This window comes from Elaeis guineensis, chromosome 9 (assembly GCF_000442705.2).
Source record: "Elaeis guineensis isolate ETL-2024a chromosome 9, EG11, whole genome shotgun sequence".
Classification (NCBI taxonomy): domain Eukaryota; kingdom Viridiplantae; phylum Streptophyta; class Magnoliopsida; order Arecales; family Arecaceae; genus Elaeis; species Elaeis guineensis.
This window is the reverse complement of record NC_026001.2, coordinates 6,072,331-6,089,092: the sequence shown is the minus strand read 5'-3', so window position 1 is coordinate 6,089,092 and position 16,762 is coordinate 6,072,331. Positions and strand designations below refer to the sequence as shown.

General features: G+C 41.2%; 1 protein-coding gene and 1 pseudogene across 1 annotated transcript; one reads left to right on the top strand and one right to left on the bottom strand.

The window, feature by feature from the left end:
* The first annotated feature begins 3,150 nt into the window (after window positions 1-3,150).
* On the top strand, window positions 3,151-5,175 carry LOC105051966 (aldehyde oxidase GLOX-like; annotated as a pseudogene).
* Window positions 5,176-8,507: 3,332 nt separating this feature from the next.
* LOC105051935 (uncharacterized) lies at window positions 8,508-15,394 on the bottom strand. The gene is made up of 4 exons (XM_010932585.3): window positions 12,985-15,394; window positions 12,579-12,753; window positions 12,358-12,406; window positions 8,508-8,835 (listed from the first exon to the last, which is right to left on the bottom strand). Exons 1-4 carry the CDS (start codon window positions 14,805-14,807, stop codon window positions 8,765-8,767), a joined length of 2,118 nt encoding a protein of 705 aa, XP_010930887.1. The 5' UTR covers window positions 14,808-15,394; the 3' UTR covers window positions 8,508-8,764.
* Window positions 15,395-16,762: the final 1,368 nt, after the last annotated feature.

Sequence of the window (16,762 nt, the reverse complement as noted above, 5' to 3'; positions counted from 1 at the left end):
ATATTTTCACTAGCAGTACAAGAAACTACATCCTGCACCGCATGCAATTTATTGCTATGTACCACATCAATTATATCATCTCATTCCCATCGACCTCTTTCATTATGTGCTTGTCTCAATAATTAACTCATGAGCATGAGATGACGTGATTAACATAGTACATGACCATGTTGATACATGCGATGCAATGTGGAAAATAATTTCTTCTAAAAAAGTACGAGCCCTCCATCATAATCAAAATATATGAAAATCATATAGATGATCGGTGGGTTCTGTGCATCAACACAACAATCACAACGCACAGGAACAAAATGAGAAGGGAGTGATGTGGTAAAGCATTTTTCTACTAGCATAGTGGAGATTAAAAAAAACCAACCAACATCAGATTAGGTGGTCAATCGAGGCTATCTAAACTTTCTTCAAATAGATCATATGTGCCACACGAAACAAGAAAATATTGCACATCAGGGCCATCATGTACACATGACATTCTTTCATGCCATCTTGCTTTCCTAATATGCAAATAGTATAGTAATAGACAGCATAAATTTATAAATTCATATCACATGGTCAAGACATAACAAAAATTACCATTATACTTTCTAAACCGCCCTATATTAGCCCGCTTGAATGCAACTTGCAATATTAAATAATGGATCTTAATTAATAGTAAGGCTGCACTATTTTGATTTGAATATCATCTGTTCAAGATATGGATACCGTCTGTTGCTGTGCCTTTTCGATGGTTGGTGAGATGGCAGCGTGGCTAGAGTAATTGGATTGGACGATTCAGATTGAGAGCCGTACATCGCTGGGGCGGCAAGAGCCGATTTGACCTAAACATCTGCAATGAAAATCCAATCGTCAGAAAATAAGATAGAAGTTCTCCGATGAGAGATCCTCCAACGGTCAAGTTAGTGACAGTTGGAGAAGAAAAATAGTGGCAGAAGAAGAAGATGAGAACAGGAGTCTCGAGTTAAGGAGAAGAAAAAAATCTTTCTATATTTTTTTTCTCACCTTTAATAGAAAAGAGTCTATCAGGCAGTTGGCTCCGTTGGCGGGCCTGCAAATGGGTCGGATAGGATCGGATCCTAAGTGATCCCGACCCGATCCGATTTCTTGATCGAGTCTTGATATTGGATCCATATCCATCTCGATAAAAAATCAAGTCGGATCGGATCAGTCTATGGCCGAATTTATTGACCCATTGGATCATTCGGGTTGGGTCGGATCCATATATAACCCAGTCCCAAACCATGAAATACGGTCCGGTTCGGATCCAATTTGGATCGGATCGGATCACAAGTTTAATTTATTTGAAACCTACCATCAATGAATACTAATGCTGGATGACAACTAAGAAATGTCTCCTTTTTTTTCCTTCAATCCTCCAACTGTAACTTTTAATAATTAATTGTATTGGATAGCAGGGGAAACAAGCGGTTTTTGAGAAGAGTCAAGATTCTAGAAGTCCATACAAAAGAAAAAAAAGTAAAAAAAAAATAATTTTTATATAGTGATATACTTGTCCCAATCTAAAACATCATATAAGAAGAATACTTGTACATGATTAAAAATAAGACTGCATATATTGTGGATGACACAACATCTGTTCACATCAGAGCATGCTCTGAAATTTTTTAAAGTCAACAAAATGAATTGGAATTCAAGAAACCCTCTTACTTTTGTACCTCATGGTACAATAAATATAAATAAAAGGTTTAGAAAACTGAGCCCAACAAGAAGTCAAAAGAAGTAATCAAAATGCCCTTTATTTAAATTATCAAGAATCCATCCAAACTTTCCTCCTCGGATTATTATAGATATTACAACAGTCAGAATAAAAGAACCAAAGGATTTGAAAATGTTTAGTTTTGAAGATTTTTAGTTTGAAAATCGGATGGAAAAAATCGAAAGGTTTGAAAAATTTTGGTCCAAACCCAAACCCCTATTTGGGTGAGTCACTCTAACTGGGTTCAGATCCTATGTTTGGGTCCTGATCGGATCGGATCAGTATCTTAAGATCCAAATTAACCTAAAAGTCTCCATAAATCGGGTCAGATTGCGTCGGGTCCAAATTCAAAAAATCCAGATCCGATCCGGAAAAGAGAACGGATCCAATTTTTGAACCCGACCCAACTCCATGGATCTTTTAAATGGGTCCGGATCAGATCTAATCGGATCGGATTGGATCATGGATCAATTCGATCCATTTGCAGCCTTATCCGTTAGTGTTAAGGTCTTGACCGTCAAAGTCATAGTGATAGATGTCATCGAAGTCAGTATAATGACTATTAAAACTAGAAAAGTGGGTGTTAGCAGATTGCTATGGGGCTTATCACCTATATTTAGGAGGATCGTGGGTCCATACCGTAGAATGCCGGCCCAGAGAGATTGTTCATTATGTTCTCCCGAGAGCATCCAATTTAGGAGACGGGGGAGCTCAGATAAAATTGATAGAAATCCAATTATGTAAGCACGACCATGTTACCGACTCGTACGGTCATTGATTTGGTACCGATGGCTGTGACACAGCGTGGGTCACATTTTTTGAATCATCAAATCATGATGTCAAATGACTGTCACGTGTTAGAAAATTAGACACGTCGTTGGACGGACCAAATGTGGTCTAACACCGCCCTCCGGCTTATGGAGGTAGGACTGTGTAATGCACCAAGACGTCTTTATTTATTTAATTTTTTAACATTCATAGGATCAGGTCCAAGGCTGAGAGTTTACCATATGCTGGAATATATAAATGCTGCAATATACTGACATCCATATGATTTGACTGTAAGCAAACTCCTTAAACACTGCTCACATCCCATGGGCGCCAATGAATGCAGTTACAAGGAAAAAACTTCTCAGAGCGGACCAGCACCCAAGCGGAGCCAATTAACCACGGGACTCGACCGGAAAACCCAACGGCCATACAAATTGCCAACCACCCCTTTTCTCCTTTTCTCTCCTTCTGTTGCTCCAACGTTGATGATTCTACCTTTCCAATTGACCCCACGGTCAAAATCGTCAATGATCACAATTTTAAGGAACGAGGCCCATGTCACGTGTGCCCTTCTTTCCTTCCCTCCATGCAACGCAATCGTTCCATTTTTGTGTACTTTCCTCCTCTAATCTCCCTTCCATCTACTCGCTCTCAAGAACCCAAGAAAAACCCTGTAGAACCCCTCAAACCCACCACCAGATTAACACCCCAAGAAGATGGGAGCCATGGAGAACCCCATCCCAACTCCAACTCACGGAAGAACAGGAAGAACCAAAACAAGAACAAGAAACGCCACCGCCACCTTTCTCCTGGCTTTAATTCTTCTTCTGGTCGAGGGAGTCGTGGCGCCGCCCGGCGGCGGCGGGGAGTGGCAGCTTCTCCATGCGAGCATCGGCATCTCGGCGATGCACATGCAGCTGCTCCCCGGCAACAAGGTGGTGATGTTCGACCGCACCGACTTTGGCCCCTCCAACATCTCCCTCCCCGCTGGTCGCTGCCGCTCCGACCCCGCCGACCTCGCCTCCCCCTCGACTGCACCGCCCATTCCGTCCTCCTCGACCTCCCCTCCACCGCCCTCCGCCCCCTCACCATCCTCTCCGACACCTGGTGCTCCTCCGGCGCCCTCCTCCCAAACGGCTCCCTCCTCCAGTCCGGCGGCTTCAACGACGGCGACCACTCCATCCGCCTCTTTGATTCCGTCTCCAGCGATCCCACCGCCGACTGGCAAGAGCTCCCCTCCTACCTCACAGTCCGTCGCTGGTACGCCTCCGACCAGCTCCTCCCCGACGGCCGCGTCCTCATCGTAGGCGGCCGCCGCCAGTTCTCCTACGAGTTCTTCCCCCGCCAAGAATCCGCTGGTGGCGGCGGAGCTATCTTTCCGTTCCCATTCTTGGAGGAGACTCGCGACGGCAACTCGGAGAACAACCTGTACCCGTTCCTCCACCTCCTTCCCGATGGCACTCTCTTCGTCTTCGCCAACACCCGCGCCGTCATCCTCGACGTCGCCGGCCACCAGGTCCTCCACCGCCTCCCGCCCATCCCCGACGACGTCCCCCGCAACTACCCTAGCTCCGGTTCCTCCGTCCTCCTCCCCCTCCGCCTACCCCCCGACGGCACCACCCTCCCACGGCCCGAGATCCTCATCTGCGGCGGCGCCCCCCGCGGCTCCTACGAGAGCGCCCTCCGGGGCAACTTCCTCCCCGCCGCCACCACCTGCGGCCGGATCGGCCCGGCCGACCCGAACCCGGCCTGGAACATGGAGACTATGCCGATGCCCCGGGTCATGGGGGACATGATCCTTCTCCCCACCGGCGACGTCCTCATCGTCAACGGCGCCGCCGCCGGAACCGCCGGGTGGGAGCTTGCCCGCGAACCGGTCATGAACCCGGTTCTTTACAGCCCGGGCGCCTCGGCCGAGCTCCGGTTCACGGTGCTGAACGGGTCAAACATACCGCGGCTGTACCACTCGACCGCGCTCCTGGATCCATACGGACGAGTGTTGGTAGGGGGGAGTAACCCACACGTGCGGTACAACTTCACCAACGTGAAGTACCCGACGGAGCTGAGCCTGGAGGCGTTCCACCCGCCGTATCTGGCGGCGGCGAGGCCTCGGGTGGTGGCGGTGGGGGCGCCGGCGGAGGAGGTGGGGTACGGGGAGGTGGTGGCGGAGGTGGGGTACGGGGAGGTGGTGGCGGTGCGTTTCGAGGCGTCCGTGGGGTGGGCGGGGGCGGGCTCGGTGGAGGTGGTGGCGATGGCGCCGGCATTCGCGACGCACGCGGTGGGGATGAACCAGCGTGCGGTGGTACTGCCGGTGGGGAGGGTGACGCAGGTGGGACCCTTCGCGTACGAGGCGGAGGCGGTGGCGCCGCCCTCGCCGGAGGTGGCGCCGCCGGGGTTCTATCTCTGGTTCGTGGTTCACGCGGGCTGCCCAGCCAGGGGGTGTGGGTCCGGATCCGCCCCGCCCCGTGACCTCTAGATTTTTGTTGCTTTCTTGGATCCTTCTTTGTTCGTTGGATTGAGTTTAGATTTGGAATTGGTTGGTGGAATGTCTTATGCTTTGAACGTGGTGGGATGATCTAATTAATGAGTCCCATGGCCGGACCAAAAGAAATAGTCGAGGAGGAGGTCTAATTAATGAGACCCAACATTGGTTTAAGTCGTGTTGGAGTTGATTTTTTAGCATCTGTTTATGACCGATTGATCTAACTTTAGCACGTCGCCGATGTCGCATTTTGATATGGATTGCTCGGTTCATGCTGGCAACCCCAGAAGAACCTATTTTCGGGCTCCTGAGGAGAGACGGACTAGTGCTGCGGCCACCGTTCTCCCTCATTTAGAAAGGACGTGATCGGTGAGAATCTGATCAAATACGGATAGCGGTGCATTGAAGCCTTGCAGGTGGACATAGCGCTCCGCAACGGTGCGGTTGACCGCCCTCCTACCAGCACTTCACGAGTTTTGTCCCGATCTCCGCTGAGCAGTATTTGATTCAAAATTAGATTAAATAAATTATAAAAAAATAATTAAAATAAAAAAAATCCACTTCCCTGTGGTTTTGTCACCTATTCTTCTAAACATAGATATTACCCAAAAAAATAACTCACCTAAATGCAATTTGGTTTGTGCTATTGTATGAAGGTGAAATATTTTCAAAGGAGCTGCGAAGATGTGCTTTTGTGTGTTTTGCCAGTTGAATTTACAGTGCTACAGCCAAGCTGTTACAGAACCACCAATGTCAATGGAAGCTAATGCGGTGGTCGTAGATGTCATGATCGGATAATGTATTGGAATGTTCGACTTTACAACTGGAACTAATGAGGAATAAGTTCTGAACTTTATTTACTCAATAACTGGAATAAGAGCTGCAGCACAAATCAAAGCAAATATTACAAATCAACTAGCAACATTAACAAATTGCCACACTAACATGTCCAAAAAAGTCAAGTGGTGCTAAGCTCAGAAAGAATGTGATACGAGTCATCTGCGATCTGCCATCAGAATGGCAGCGGATACATCCAGCCACCCAAACAACGGTAATCAAGGTTTTCCGAAACCAACTTATTCAGATACTTGATGCATTGGAGAATTTTCAGATTCGTGTCGAACTGTTTATAGCATGCCTCTCTTGAACTAGCAGCAAAATATATGTAATAATTCTTTCTAGAAAAAAAACTGCTCTACCAGATTAAATTGATTAATATTAACTTCTACCATTCCCCATTCATGCATGATATATGTCTTCATTAGTTGGGGACCACAAGTGGAGTCATATTTTGGATGAACTGAACTCTGGATTTCCTGGTTTCTCATGGCATTCCAACATGTACATCAAAAAGTAGATCTAAACAACACCAAACTCATTAGCAGACGCATAATGCCACTGACTCCTAAAAAAGTTACAGGGAAATCCCCAAAAGACCAATCCCATTTATCCCCACTTCAGCATTATATATCATCTATTCATCAAATGCAGTTCGTAACATTTGCAGAGCTTCAAGAATTTGAAGTAAAATATATAAATACTGTCAAAATCATCAGTTACACATGAACCATTGCTGCTTCTCTAATTCTCTTGCTGCTCAAACAGCCAGGCCAGGATATATTCACCACCTTGCTCCAAGAAGGTATCCTTCCTACATGCCTTCTTTTCATGTCCAAGATACCAACAAGGCAATGAGGAACACATAAACAGGTCTCATTGGTGCCAAACATCAAAACACATCCTTCTTAAAGTCAGCACTAAAGCATCACCTCTCAAAACTTTTCAAGCTATAATCCAAAGGACATCAATTCCACTATAGATAAGTCTAATCAATATCAAACTCATTAACAAGAGAACTTTTGGAACTCATCTTAGAAGAAAAGCTAATAAGGAATTTCACACAAATCTTTTCATATCATAAAATAGCTAAAAGCATTTCTTAAAGCTTCCCCTAGAATTTGTCAGTTCAGAGACAGACACAATGAGGCACAGCGTGTCTAGATCACAAGCTGCTGAAAACACTGCTTCAATTCTCTTCATGAGAGACAAAGAATGGGAAAACTACTACTGAAACAGTCTTGGAAAAGGCAGCAATACAAAGTCTCAGATGCAAAAGAAACTATGGCTACTGAAAGGATCTCTGGTTAAGAGAATAATATATAGCATCTGAAAAAGATTCTTTCCAGAGGTAGTAATTATGTGCATATGTTGAAACATAGAGGAAATTAGGTGAGTCCAGTTGCTTGGTGATTTGGATTAAAATCATTTCCCCAACAACACCACTAATATTATATGACTTGCTAGGTAATAGTGATAACTGTCAAGGATGCTTATTATAGAAGTTTTCACACATGTGGGTCAAATCGTAGAATCTAGGAGCTAGGAAATGAACAGGAAAAGGAGTCGGAATAAGATCTTCACGATTCCTACGCTTCTAAAGGCTGCATTCCAGTAATTGCAAAAATATACATCTGCTGTAGCCCCAGTGCTATTCTTCAAGTCACAAAGAGCGAGTTGTAGTTTAGATTCAACAGTTCACTATAACCAAGAAAATTACTGGATTTAGGGAGCATGGGAAATAAAATAAATATCAACTTTCAATGGGAGCCCAATACAATGAAAATTAGGGGGGATCCATCTCTACAGAATACAGATATCACAATAAAGCCAACTAGAAACTTATAGGAGTATATTTTTAATAATAAGAAATACTTGACGATGTGATTTGGCTAGAGATTCCATATAAGTCTTGCCCTGTTAGCCATTTCAAAATATGAATCAGACATTTGTCTGCTAAAAATCATGAGTTAAACTACTAGAACACAAGCTAGTCTGGGAGCCCATCCAATTTGGTAAGTGAACGTGAGATGTATTTCTGCAACGTAGGTTGCTCAAAACAGATATTTATTGCAAAACAGAAATTTCATGGGAATTTAGTCATCCAAGACAAATTCATCTAGCATTGTCTTTGGTTTTAGTAAGCTAACCTGGTGCTTTTAGGATGACATGTAAAGTAAGTGTGCAAACATGATAGAAGAAGGTTCTTCTTCCCAAAAAAAAAAAGAATAGTTGTAGCAAAATAAACAGTGCAGGATCCACATGGTCTACTGGAAAAGCAAGCACCAACTCTTAGTTTAAAAATCAAGAATCGGTTCTTGTTCTTGTTCTGAACTTCTTTGCTAAGATCAGGAACAGCTACCAATCAACTCCTCCCCTCACAGATGCACAGAACTCCATTATCTGGCACTCAATAACAATACTTAAGCCTATCATGGTCCTTTATTCAGTCTGTATATTTGGATATGCTCATATGGTGGTTTATGTGCATGGTGTGTTCGTGCAACATAAAGTGGGGACGTTTATTAAATAAAAGACCGGCTGAAGTTGAAAGAAAATTCAAAAAACAAGATATAAGTGAAAAAGCATGTAATGCATCTTCATCAATCCAATATTTAATGGACATACCAGCAAGTTTTAATTCAGCAAATACTAAGTTAAATTAATTGTTTGGGGAATAAAAACTTCAATCAAAAAGAAAAGGAAAATGCTATATTTAATGACACGGAGCTTCATGTACTAGACATAAAAGAAGGCATTGATCCCTGCTTTTGTAATCATATGGCACTTAAATAGTGAAAACAAAAACTACTACAACAACTCCAGCAACCAGAAATTATTTATTCTCCCATATTTTATATGTCTTTGGTCCAGAAATTGGTAATTGCTGGAGGATGAACAACAGGCAGTATTACATCTAATGCTGCAACTTGGGAAATGGCTCAAAAGAACTTCTCATAATCTGGAGGTGGCTCATAATCCTGAGGCGGCTGGTCCCAGACCTCCATAAAGCCTACAAATCACACAAAATGCTATTCAGAATAAAAATCAAAACTTCCGAAAAAACAAATCTACAATCTTTAGGTAGAGCTTGTAAAGTGAACCAGACATTCCTCAACTGTCTCAACATCTGTATCCATGTCTAGCCAAATAAGAATACAAATTATGATTCAGATCAGGTTCAGGACAAAAACCAGGCAGCACAAAGTTGTGTATGTTCCAACATATGAAACATGGACATGAACAGGGGGTACATATATGACACGAGATAGATATGCTGATATTGTAAATCTCAAAAAAAGAGAATATGATAGAGCTAGAGTACATCAAGAACGATAATGCATTTTATACATTATGCATAACTACATATAACATATTTGTACATATGTATGCATGTAAGCAAGCATCTATAAAAGGATAGCAGGTTATCACAATAACATAGACATTTTACATGTTAGCATTAGGGGCCATGGTGCTGAGGTAGGGCCTATGAAGCATGGACATGGATGAAGAACATTGATATGACATGACATGGATACACCGAGATGGCACACATATATCCATATATAAGCATTTATTCATTTTATATACACATGCATGCATAAATACATACAAATGCATATGTATTGCTATAAAAAAAATGGCATTAATGAAGCACGGCAGACCATCCAAATAACATTCCATACTTTATATTGTAACATTAACTTCTTCAAGCTCACCGTTGTCATTATTTCACAGACCATAATCCATACTTTATATTTGAATATTAATGTCAATATACTACAAAATTGACCCTCTCCCTCATTTTTGGATGTATTAGGGAAGTATCCAAATAGTATCTGGAAAACATCCGATGTGTTTTCTAAAATTCTGAAAAATATGATACATAAGTATCAACATGTATCTGAGAAGTAACGACAAGTGTCATTATCTGATATCGATATGATGTGGACATGGCATGTAATTTTTAGTATTTGTGCTTCCAAGAGTGGGGCAAGTGTCCCTTATTCCCGTGGACTCCAAGTTTGTATAACTTGGAATTTGGACAGTTGGCCTCCCTAGATATCTAATCTATGATTCTTCCCCCCCTTATTTTCTCTTATCCATATTTCAGAAACCCATCAATGCAAAACTTTATCTATATTTTAGAAAGCCTATTCAAGCATAATTCCTTTCCATATTAAACAATCCATAAATGCAAACTGGTTTCTCATATTTTATATATTGCCTTTTTTAAAAAAAATGATGGTCGAACAAGATCATAGAACAAGTTATATACACACACGCGCGCGCGCGCATGATCATATGTAAGAAGCATAGCATTTTTAATTTATCTAAGGAGCATCTCCCTATTCCAATAAGACCTTACTCATAAGAAATTACACTGAAAGCTTAAATACTCGATCCATTAACATTTTGATATAAATCTAAATATTTAATATTTCCTTAAAGAATGATCCATCAGTGTAAATGTATCATAATTTTTGGCCCCCTAACAAAAATTTTGGGCTCCACCCCTGGTCAGTATCAACTTCCGCAAGCTCATTATTTGGTCATAAATGAATCCATGAACTCCAATATATACTTTTTGTTAACATCATAGAATCCAAAATTGACATTTACCTTAAAAGGTTAATGTTTTTTTTTTTAAAAAAAAAGCAAAATGCCATCCTCATTTTTGGAGGTATTGGGAAAGTATCTCAAGCACATCGGGAAGTATCCGAAGCATTTTTTTTATAAATTTTGAAACATAGGATATCTAACACAAATACCAAACAGGTATCTGAGAACTATCTAGTGAGTATTGGTATCTAATATATATTCGATATGGGCATGACGTGTGATTTGAAGTATCCATGTTTCATATGTTCAAACCAAATCCTAATTAAATATAAAATCAGAGTAAAATTACAAAAATCCATAGATGTACTAGTCATCAATTCTTAAAATGTGGTGCATAAAGCCACATATATGACTGCATATGTGTATGCAGTCCCCTGATAGCACCGTCTTGCCTATATACGATCCCCATATGTGGTCATACCATCTATATGCTGGGAAAAGAACCAACTTAGTACCATGTCATCATCTTAAGTGGCTCATTTAGCATTGCAATGTTGCATATGTGACCAGCTTAGCATTATGGAGCCAAATATATGACCCACTCTTTTAGGCTAGTGTGAATGACGCATGTTCAAACTAATGTTCATGTCAAATGTGGGTTTCAATGATGTTATAACTATCACTATCAGAATTAGGTACGGTTGCGGTCAAGGGATCGGATGGCTTAGATGGTTGGTTTAATTCCGCTCCCATATATGTGAGGTATTGTCCGCTTTGGCTTATAATCATTTTTGGGCTTCAGTGAGCCTTGGGCTTCAGTGGGCCTTGGTCATTTGGAATCTCACGATTTTGTCCTTTAAAAAATACCTCATAAAATACCTCATAGGAGAGAGAAGGTTCCAATCCATATAAGCCATATTTCCTTTTGACTTACAACCAATGTGGAACTAAAGATACCTCTTTACACCACAACATAGCCCCCCAGTCAAGAGAGAGTACATGCGGACAAGAGGCGTTCTCACAGACGGCGCCAATGTTACAATCAAGAGATCGGATGGCTCGGATGGTTGAATTAACTCTGCTCCCACGTACGTGAGGTATTGTCCAATTTGGCTCATAACCATCTTTGGGCTTTAATGGACTTCAGTAGGCCTTGATTATTTGGAGTCTCAAAGTCATTTGGAGCCTCACAGTTTTGCCTTTTAAAAGATATCTCGTGAAAGAGAGAAGGTTCCAATCCATATAAACCATACTCCCTCTTGACTCACAACTAATGTGAGACTAAAGATGCTCTTTTTATACCACAACAGATACTAAATAGTAAGCACTAATTATTAGTTGTTCCTGTTATTAATGTTAATATTCCTATCCAAAAAAATATTATTATCATAATTATTATTTTAATTGTACTTAATATATTTTATTTATTTATTATATATTTAAAAATACTATATTTATGTGTTGTGCAGTCTCTTGGCCGCCCAAATATCAGTCACTTTTTAAAACACTGCTAATTATTCATTGTGATATGAAGAGTGTTAAGACACTTCATAACATGTCTTGTTTAATTTTTCTTCGACCTATTTTTTTGACTGCAATGATTGGGTTCAGGATGACTGTTGAAATAATCCTCTTGAAAAGGCATGGGAAAATAACCTTTGACGTCAACATGGACCACAACTCTGTGTTTTTGCCTTCGACTCTTTAGCAAGTCTATATCTGATACAACAATTATTCATATTCATAAAGATTCGGATAAATCTGAGGATTTACTTTCTGGATTCTTCTTCTTACATGCATGTACACATGGCAAATGCACTCAATACAGAAATTATGACTTCTGGTTCCTTGCTATAATTAAGCTTTTATCAAAGCTTGAAGTAAATGGACCTCACAGATCATATCAGTCAATAAAGCTGCCATTTTTTTAAAGAAGGCTCACATAACAGCAATCAAACATCAATTACTGTACCTATATCTCCAAGTGATCCGTATATTGAATCATCAACTCCAGGAAACCCCTACAAGAAGGATAACGAAAAGAAATATTTAGTATTTTTTGATATTGTAGTGGCAACGTATGTAGGAAAAAGTTGCGATGCTTATGATGTCCAAATCGTGATAAGGTCATTAACAGGCAACTGGAGCATTCAGTTCTGAGAGTAACTATGATAACTAGTGCATTTATAGTACCTCTGCACCATGAAGACCAATTCCAGCCTGAAGATTATTAAGATCCGCCTGTGATATATCAGCTCCAAGGTACTCAGGGATCCCAAGACCATAGCCATCCTGAATGGCAGGGAGAACATCTGTATGTGCCTGGTGGTTCAAAACATTTTCCAGGCTTGGATATATCATCTCATTCCTGTTTTACAAGCACACTATGGTTTAGTGATGTATGCATTCGTAAGAGCTAGTCTACCAAATCATATAAGTAATTTGAAGCAATGCTGTGAGTTTTGCAGCACATGAAAACCCAAACGGGCCCCTTTTTTATGAAATTAGTTTTCCATGAGTTCATCTATAACGTCTGAAAACTTCAGAAATGAACTAGCAAGGACATATAAAGGTTCTTTTTCATGTTAAAGAAGCTCACTTAGGTTTTGAAGAATCACAAGCATTGGCTTGAACTGGGGAATCAGCTTCCAAATCAATTACTGGAATGACTTTGTCAACACCCGAAACTGGGTTGTAGTCATATGCATCATTTGCATTGCTACCTATTGACAGGCCAAAATTTACGGGAAGTTGCTTCTCAGTTTCCAGTGCAGGTGCAGAAGTATAACTTTGGCCCAGAACAGGATCATCAGGAATCTCGGTTATCTCAGGACATTCCATAAGGTTAAGGTCACAGATTTTAAATGAAGTGGGTTGATTATTCTTTTCTTCTTCTAACTTGACAATAGATTCAGCTTCAACTTTCGGAACTAAGGTACCACCATCTGGTTTCACTTGATCAGCTGCCTCAATCATTTCTTCATCCTGAGGTGGCGTCTCAGTAAATGTTCTAGATTGTGCTACTCTCACATCATGCAGCTGAGAGAATTCATTTTCATGAGATGCGCTCGATGGAGATGAATTAACTTGTAATTCAGATTCCCCTTTCTCATGAACTTGTTGCACAAAACTATCTTCATTTTTCACATCTATCATCACTGTGGTTGTTTCAAAACCTGGAGGGCTTTGAAGGGTTTCACATTGAGGGTCTACTGATTCCTCCAAGGATTGCATTACAGGAACAGGATCTACAGATTCTTTTGAGGATTGCACAACAGGAACACCAGATTCGGCATGTGCTTCACATTTCGGACTGTCTATTTGACTTGGGTGAGAATCCTTTGAGGAACTCTCAATTGGAGCTTCTTCAACAACCATGTCAGACCCTCCTCCAGAAATAACTTCAACTTTGTCACTGCCCTCAGCACTAGGAGCTTGATCAGCTACTGGATTTTTATGTGCCAGTGATGACCGGGGTCTGGTAGGTACTTTAGCAAAACCACATAACTTTAACAGGCTGCTTCCATCTTTGATCGCTGGGCCATCTTCGGCACCACAAGGATTCACGGCCACATTCTCCTCCAGCACAGTCTTCTCCTCCGACTCACCACTCACATTGCTCTTAACTTCTCCACTTTCTGAGTTTGAGACCTTCACATCATCCATCCCTTTGTTCATATCCACATATTCCCCCTCTGGCAGCACATCTTTCCTAGTGCTGGAAGAACTCGCCTTTGATCCAGCATCATCGAGCTCTGATCCAGATTCACCCACAACTTCACTTTTTGATGGTGGCTCATCTCCAGCAACCCTCGAGACACTGCTTCCAACTTCATCATACCCACTGCGCCGTTCTCTACGATACCCAGGAGCAAAATCCTCCTCATCTTCCACATTATCAGAATACCCTCTACCTCTCTCCATCCACGGCCCATTCCTTCCCCTCTCTCTACCCCAATCTGGACCATAACCTCTATTATAATAACCCATTTTTTTCCTTCCCCTCTTTCTTGACCCCATTCGATCATAGTCATCATTAAACCTCCTGCGGCCATGGCCAACATCAGGGACTGAGTTCCCAAGCCGAGTGAGGGCCGAAGGCCTGCCATCAGAAAACTGGGGTGGAACGGGGTTTTCTCTGCCCTGCCCTTTGAATTCCTGAAAATTCCCATTTGGCCAGCTCCCAGGAAGCATGCTCGGGTGCAGCACGCCCTTGGAGACCAAGTACTCGGCCGCAAGCCGCCCGGCTTCCATGAAGATGTCGAACTTGCGGGAAGCGTTATAGGGCTTCAGGTTGCCCCGGCTGAAGCCGCCACGACCATGATTCCGGCCGAAGGGCGAAATCCGGCCGGAGGCCACTCCGAGCCCCGCCGGACCACCTGGCCGAACCCCGTCCCCTGGGTTTCGATACCTGGGCTGCATTCTTCTTGACCTCAGCTGTCTCCTTCGAAGCCCTCAAGTTTTTGGTACTATTTTGGAAAGGAGAGAGATCAACAGGCAAAACCCCAACAAGAACCTCAAACCTCAAATCTATCAGCTTGCAGTCCAGCTAAAAATCCTAATCTTGAAGGGAAAAGAGGGCACTAACTTCTTTGAACTCGAATCAGAACCCTAGATCGCTTCCCAAAACCCTAATTCCAGCAAAGAAAGGCACAGAATTTACCAAAAAATATTCCGGCTTTCGCACCTGAAATCAGCCGCCTGACCGATCTCTCATATCAAAAACCTCGTTTGAAACCATCCGGAATCCGCCCCCAATCCAACTCGCACCAAACCCCAATCTCTCCAAGAAGCGGCAGAAACACGGATCAAAATTTCGACAAAACACTCCAAATTCCACCGGAATCCGAAGTTCTTCAGGCAGATTGGATCCGCCAGCCGCCTCTAAATCTCATCAATTCTCCGAGCTGGGTCTCAATCTAGAATCTTGGGTTTGGTCGTTGCGTGAATAGAATCCAAGAGAACGTAGAATTGGAAAACAGCTCCATTTTTTTTTTTTTTTTTTTGGTCTTGCTTTTCTTTGGCCTTGTTGCGATAGCGTAGCCTTCTCCCCAGGAAAAGACTAAGTTAAACTGAAGTAACTGCGTGGCGAATTGTGATTGGTTTCCATTTGTAGCTTGCCAGCCGAAATTGGCGGCTGATTCTGAAGTTCGTGGATCAGCCCAAGTCCAAGCCCGTTACGGGTAGAAGAAACCAAAATGGAGCAAGACGAAGCCCAGCCCAGTGGATTCGATTTGGAATTATTAGGGTGGGCCCACAATATGTCCATAGTTTAAGGTAATGGCATCGCCCATCACCTGATCGTCGCCGTCATATATATATATATATATATATATATATATATATATATATATATATATATAATGAGAAAAATTTATGAATAATTGAAATAATTTATCTAAGCAATCATTTCTTATCTATAAATATCATTCAGAAAAAATTAACATTGGTCACGTATTCAAACTCTTTTTTCAAATAATTTTTAATTTTTAATAAAAAATATTAAATTTAAATATTATATTATTAAAAAAATATATTAAATTTTATTTATGTAAATTAAATGATATGATTAAAATATGAAGTCCATTCATGTGTAGTAAAAAATATGAATCAACACTAATATCCTAGATGGATGATATTTTTTTATTTATAGATAATTTTTTGATAAAAAATTAATTTTGAAATCTGCATGCAACGTACGGATTTAAAACTAATTTATATATACAGAGAGAGACACATATGCAACAAATAAAGTATCCAGAAATAGACCCCAATTTATCAAGATGATTTGCAATTTGGTCAGTTCTGAAAACTATATATAAGTGTGGGGATAAACGTATAAAATTTTCATTATTAACCAAATGTTCATATACCATAATATGCTTATAGTATTTTAAAAATTTTAACTATTCTTGTAATAACCTTCTTAAAAAATATTTTATGTTCTCAAATAGCCCTCCCTCTTGATAAAACTACTCTTGTAGGACCCTACCAAATAATTTTATTTATTTTCAAAATATGATTGTACTGAAGACAACATAAATATATCATTATGCATCTCAAATTTGAATATCAATAAATAGTATCTCAATCGACTAGACTTCTGATCGACAGCAAGATGAGATTGAAGTCTCCTGTTAAAAAGGGGAATGGAGGATTTTAGATTAGTGGGCTTATCATCGCCGCTATAAGTCAGATACAGATGACCAAATTTTTGCCAATAGAACGGCTTTTCGGTTTTTCCGGTAACCAATTTTCTTATGCAGATATGTACAGTTTGCCAAAGATATTGGCTTTCTGTTTGCATCCATATTAATTTTATCAAATAAATTAGAAACATCCATTTGGTTAGCTGCATCTTAGTCTTGTGATAGGTT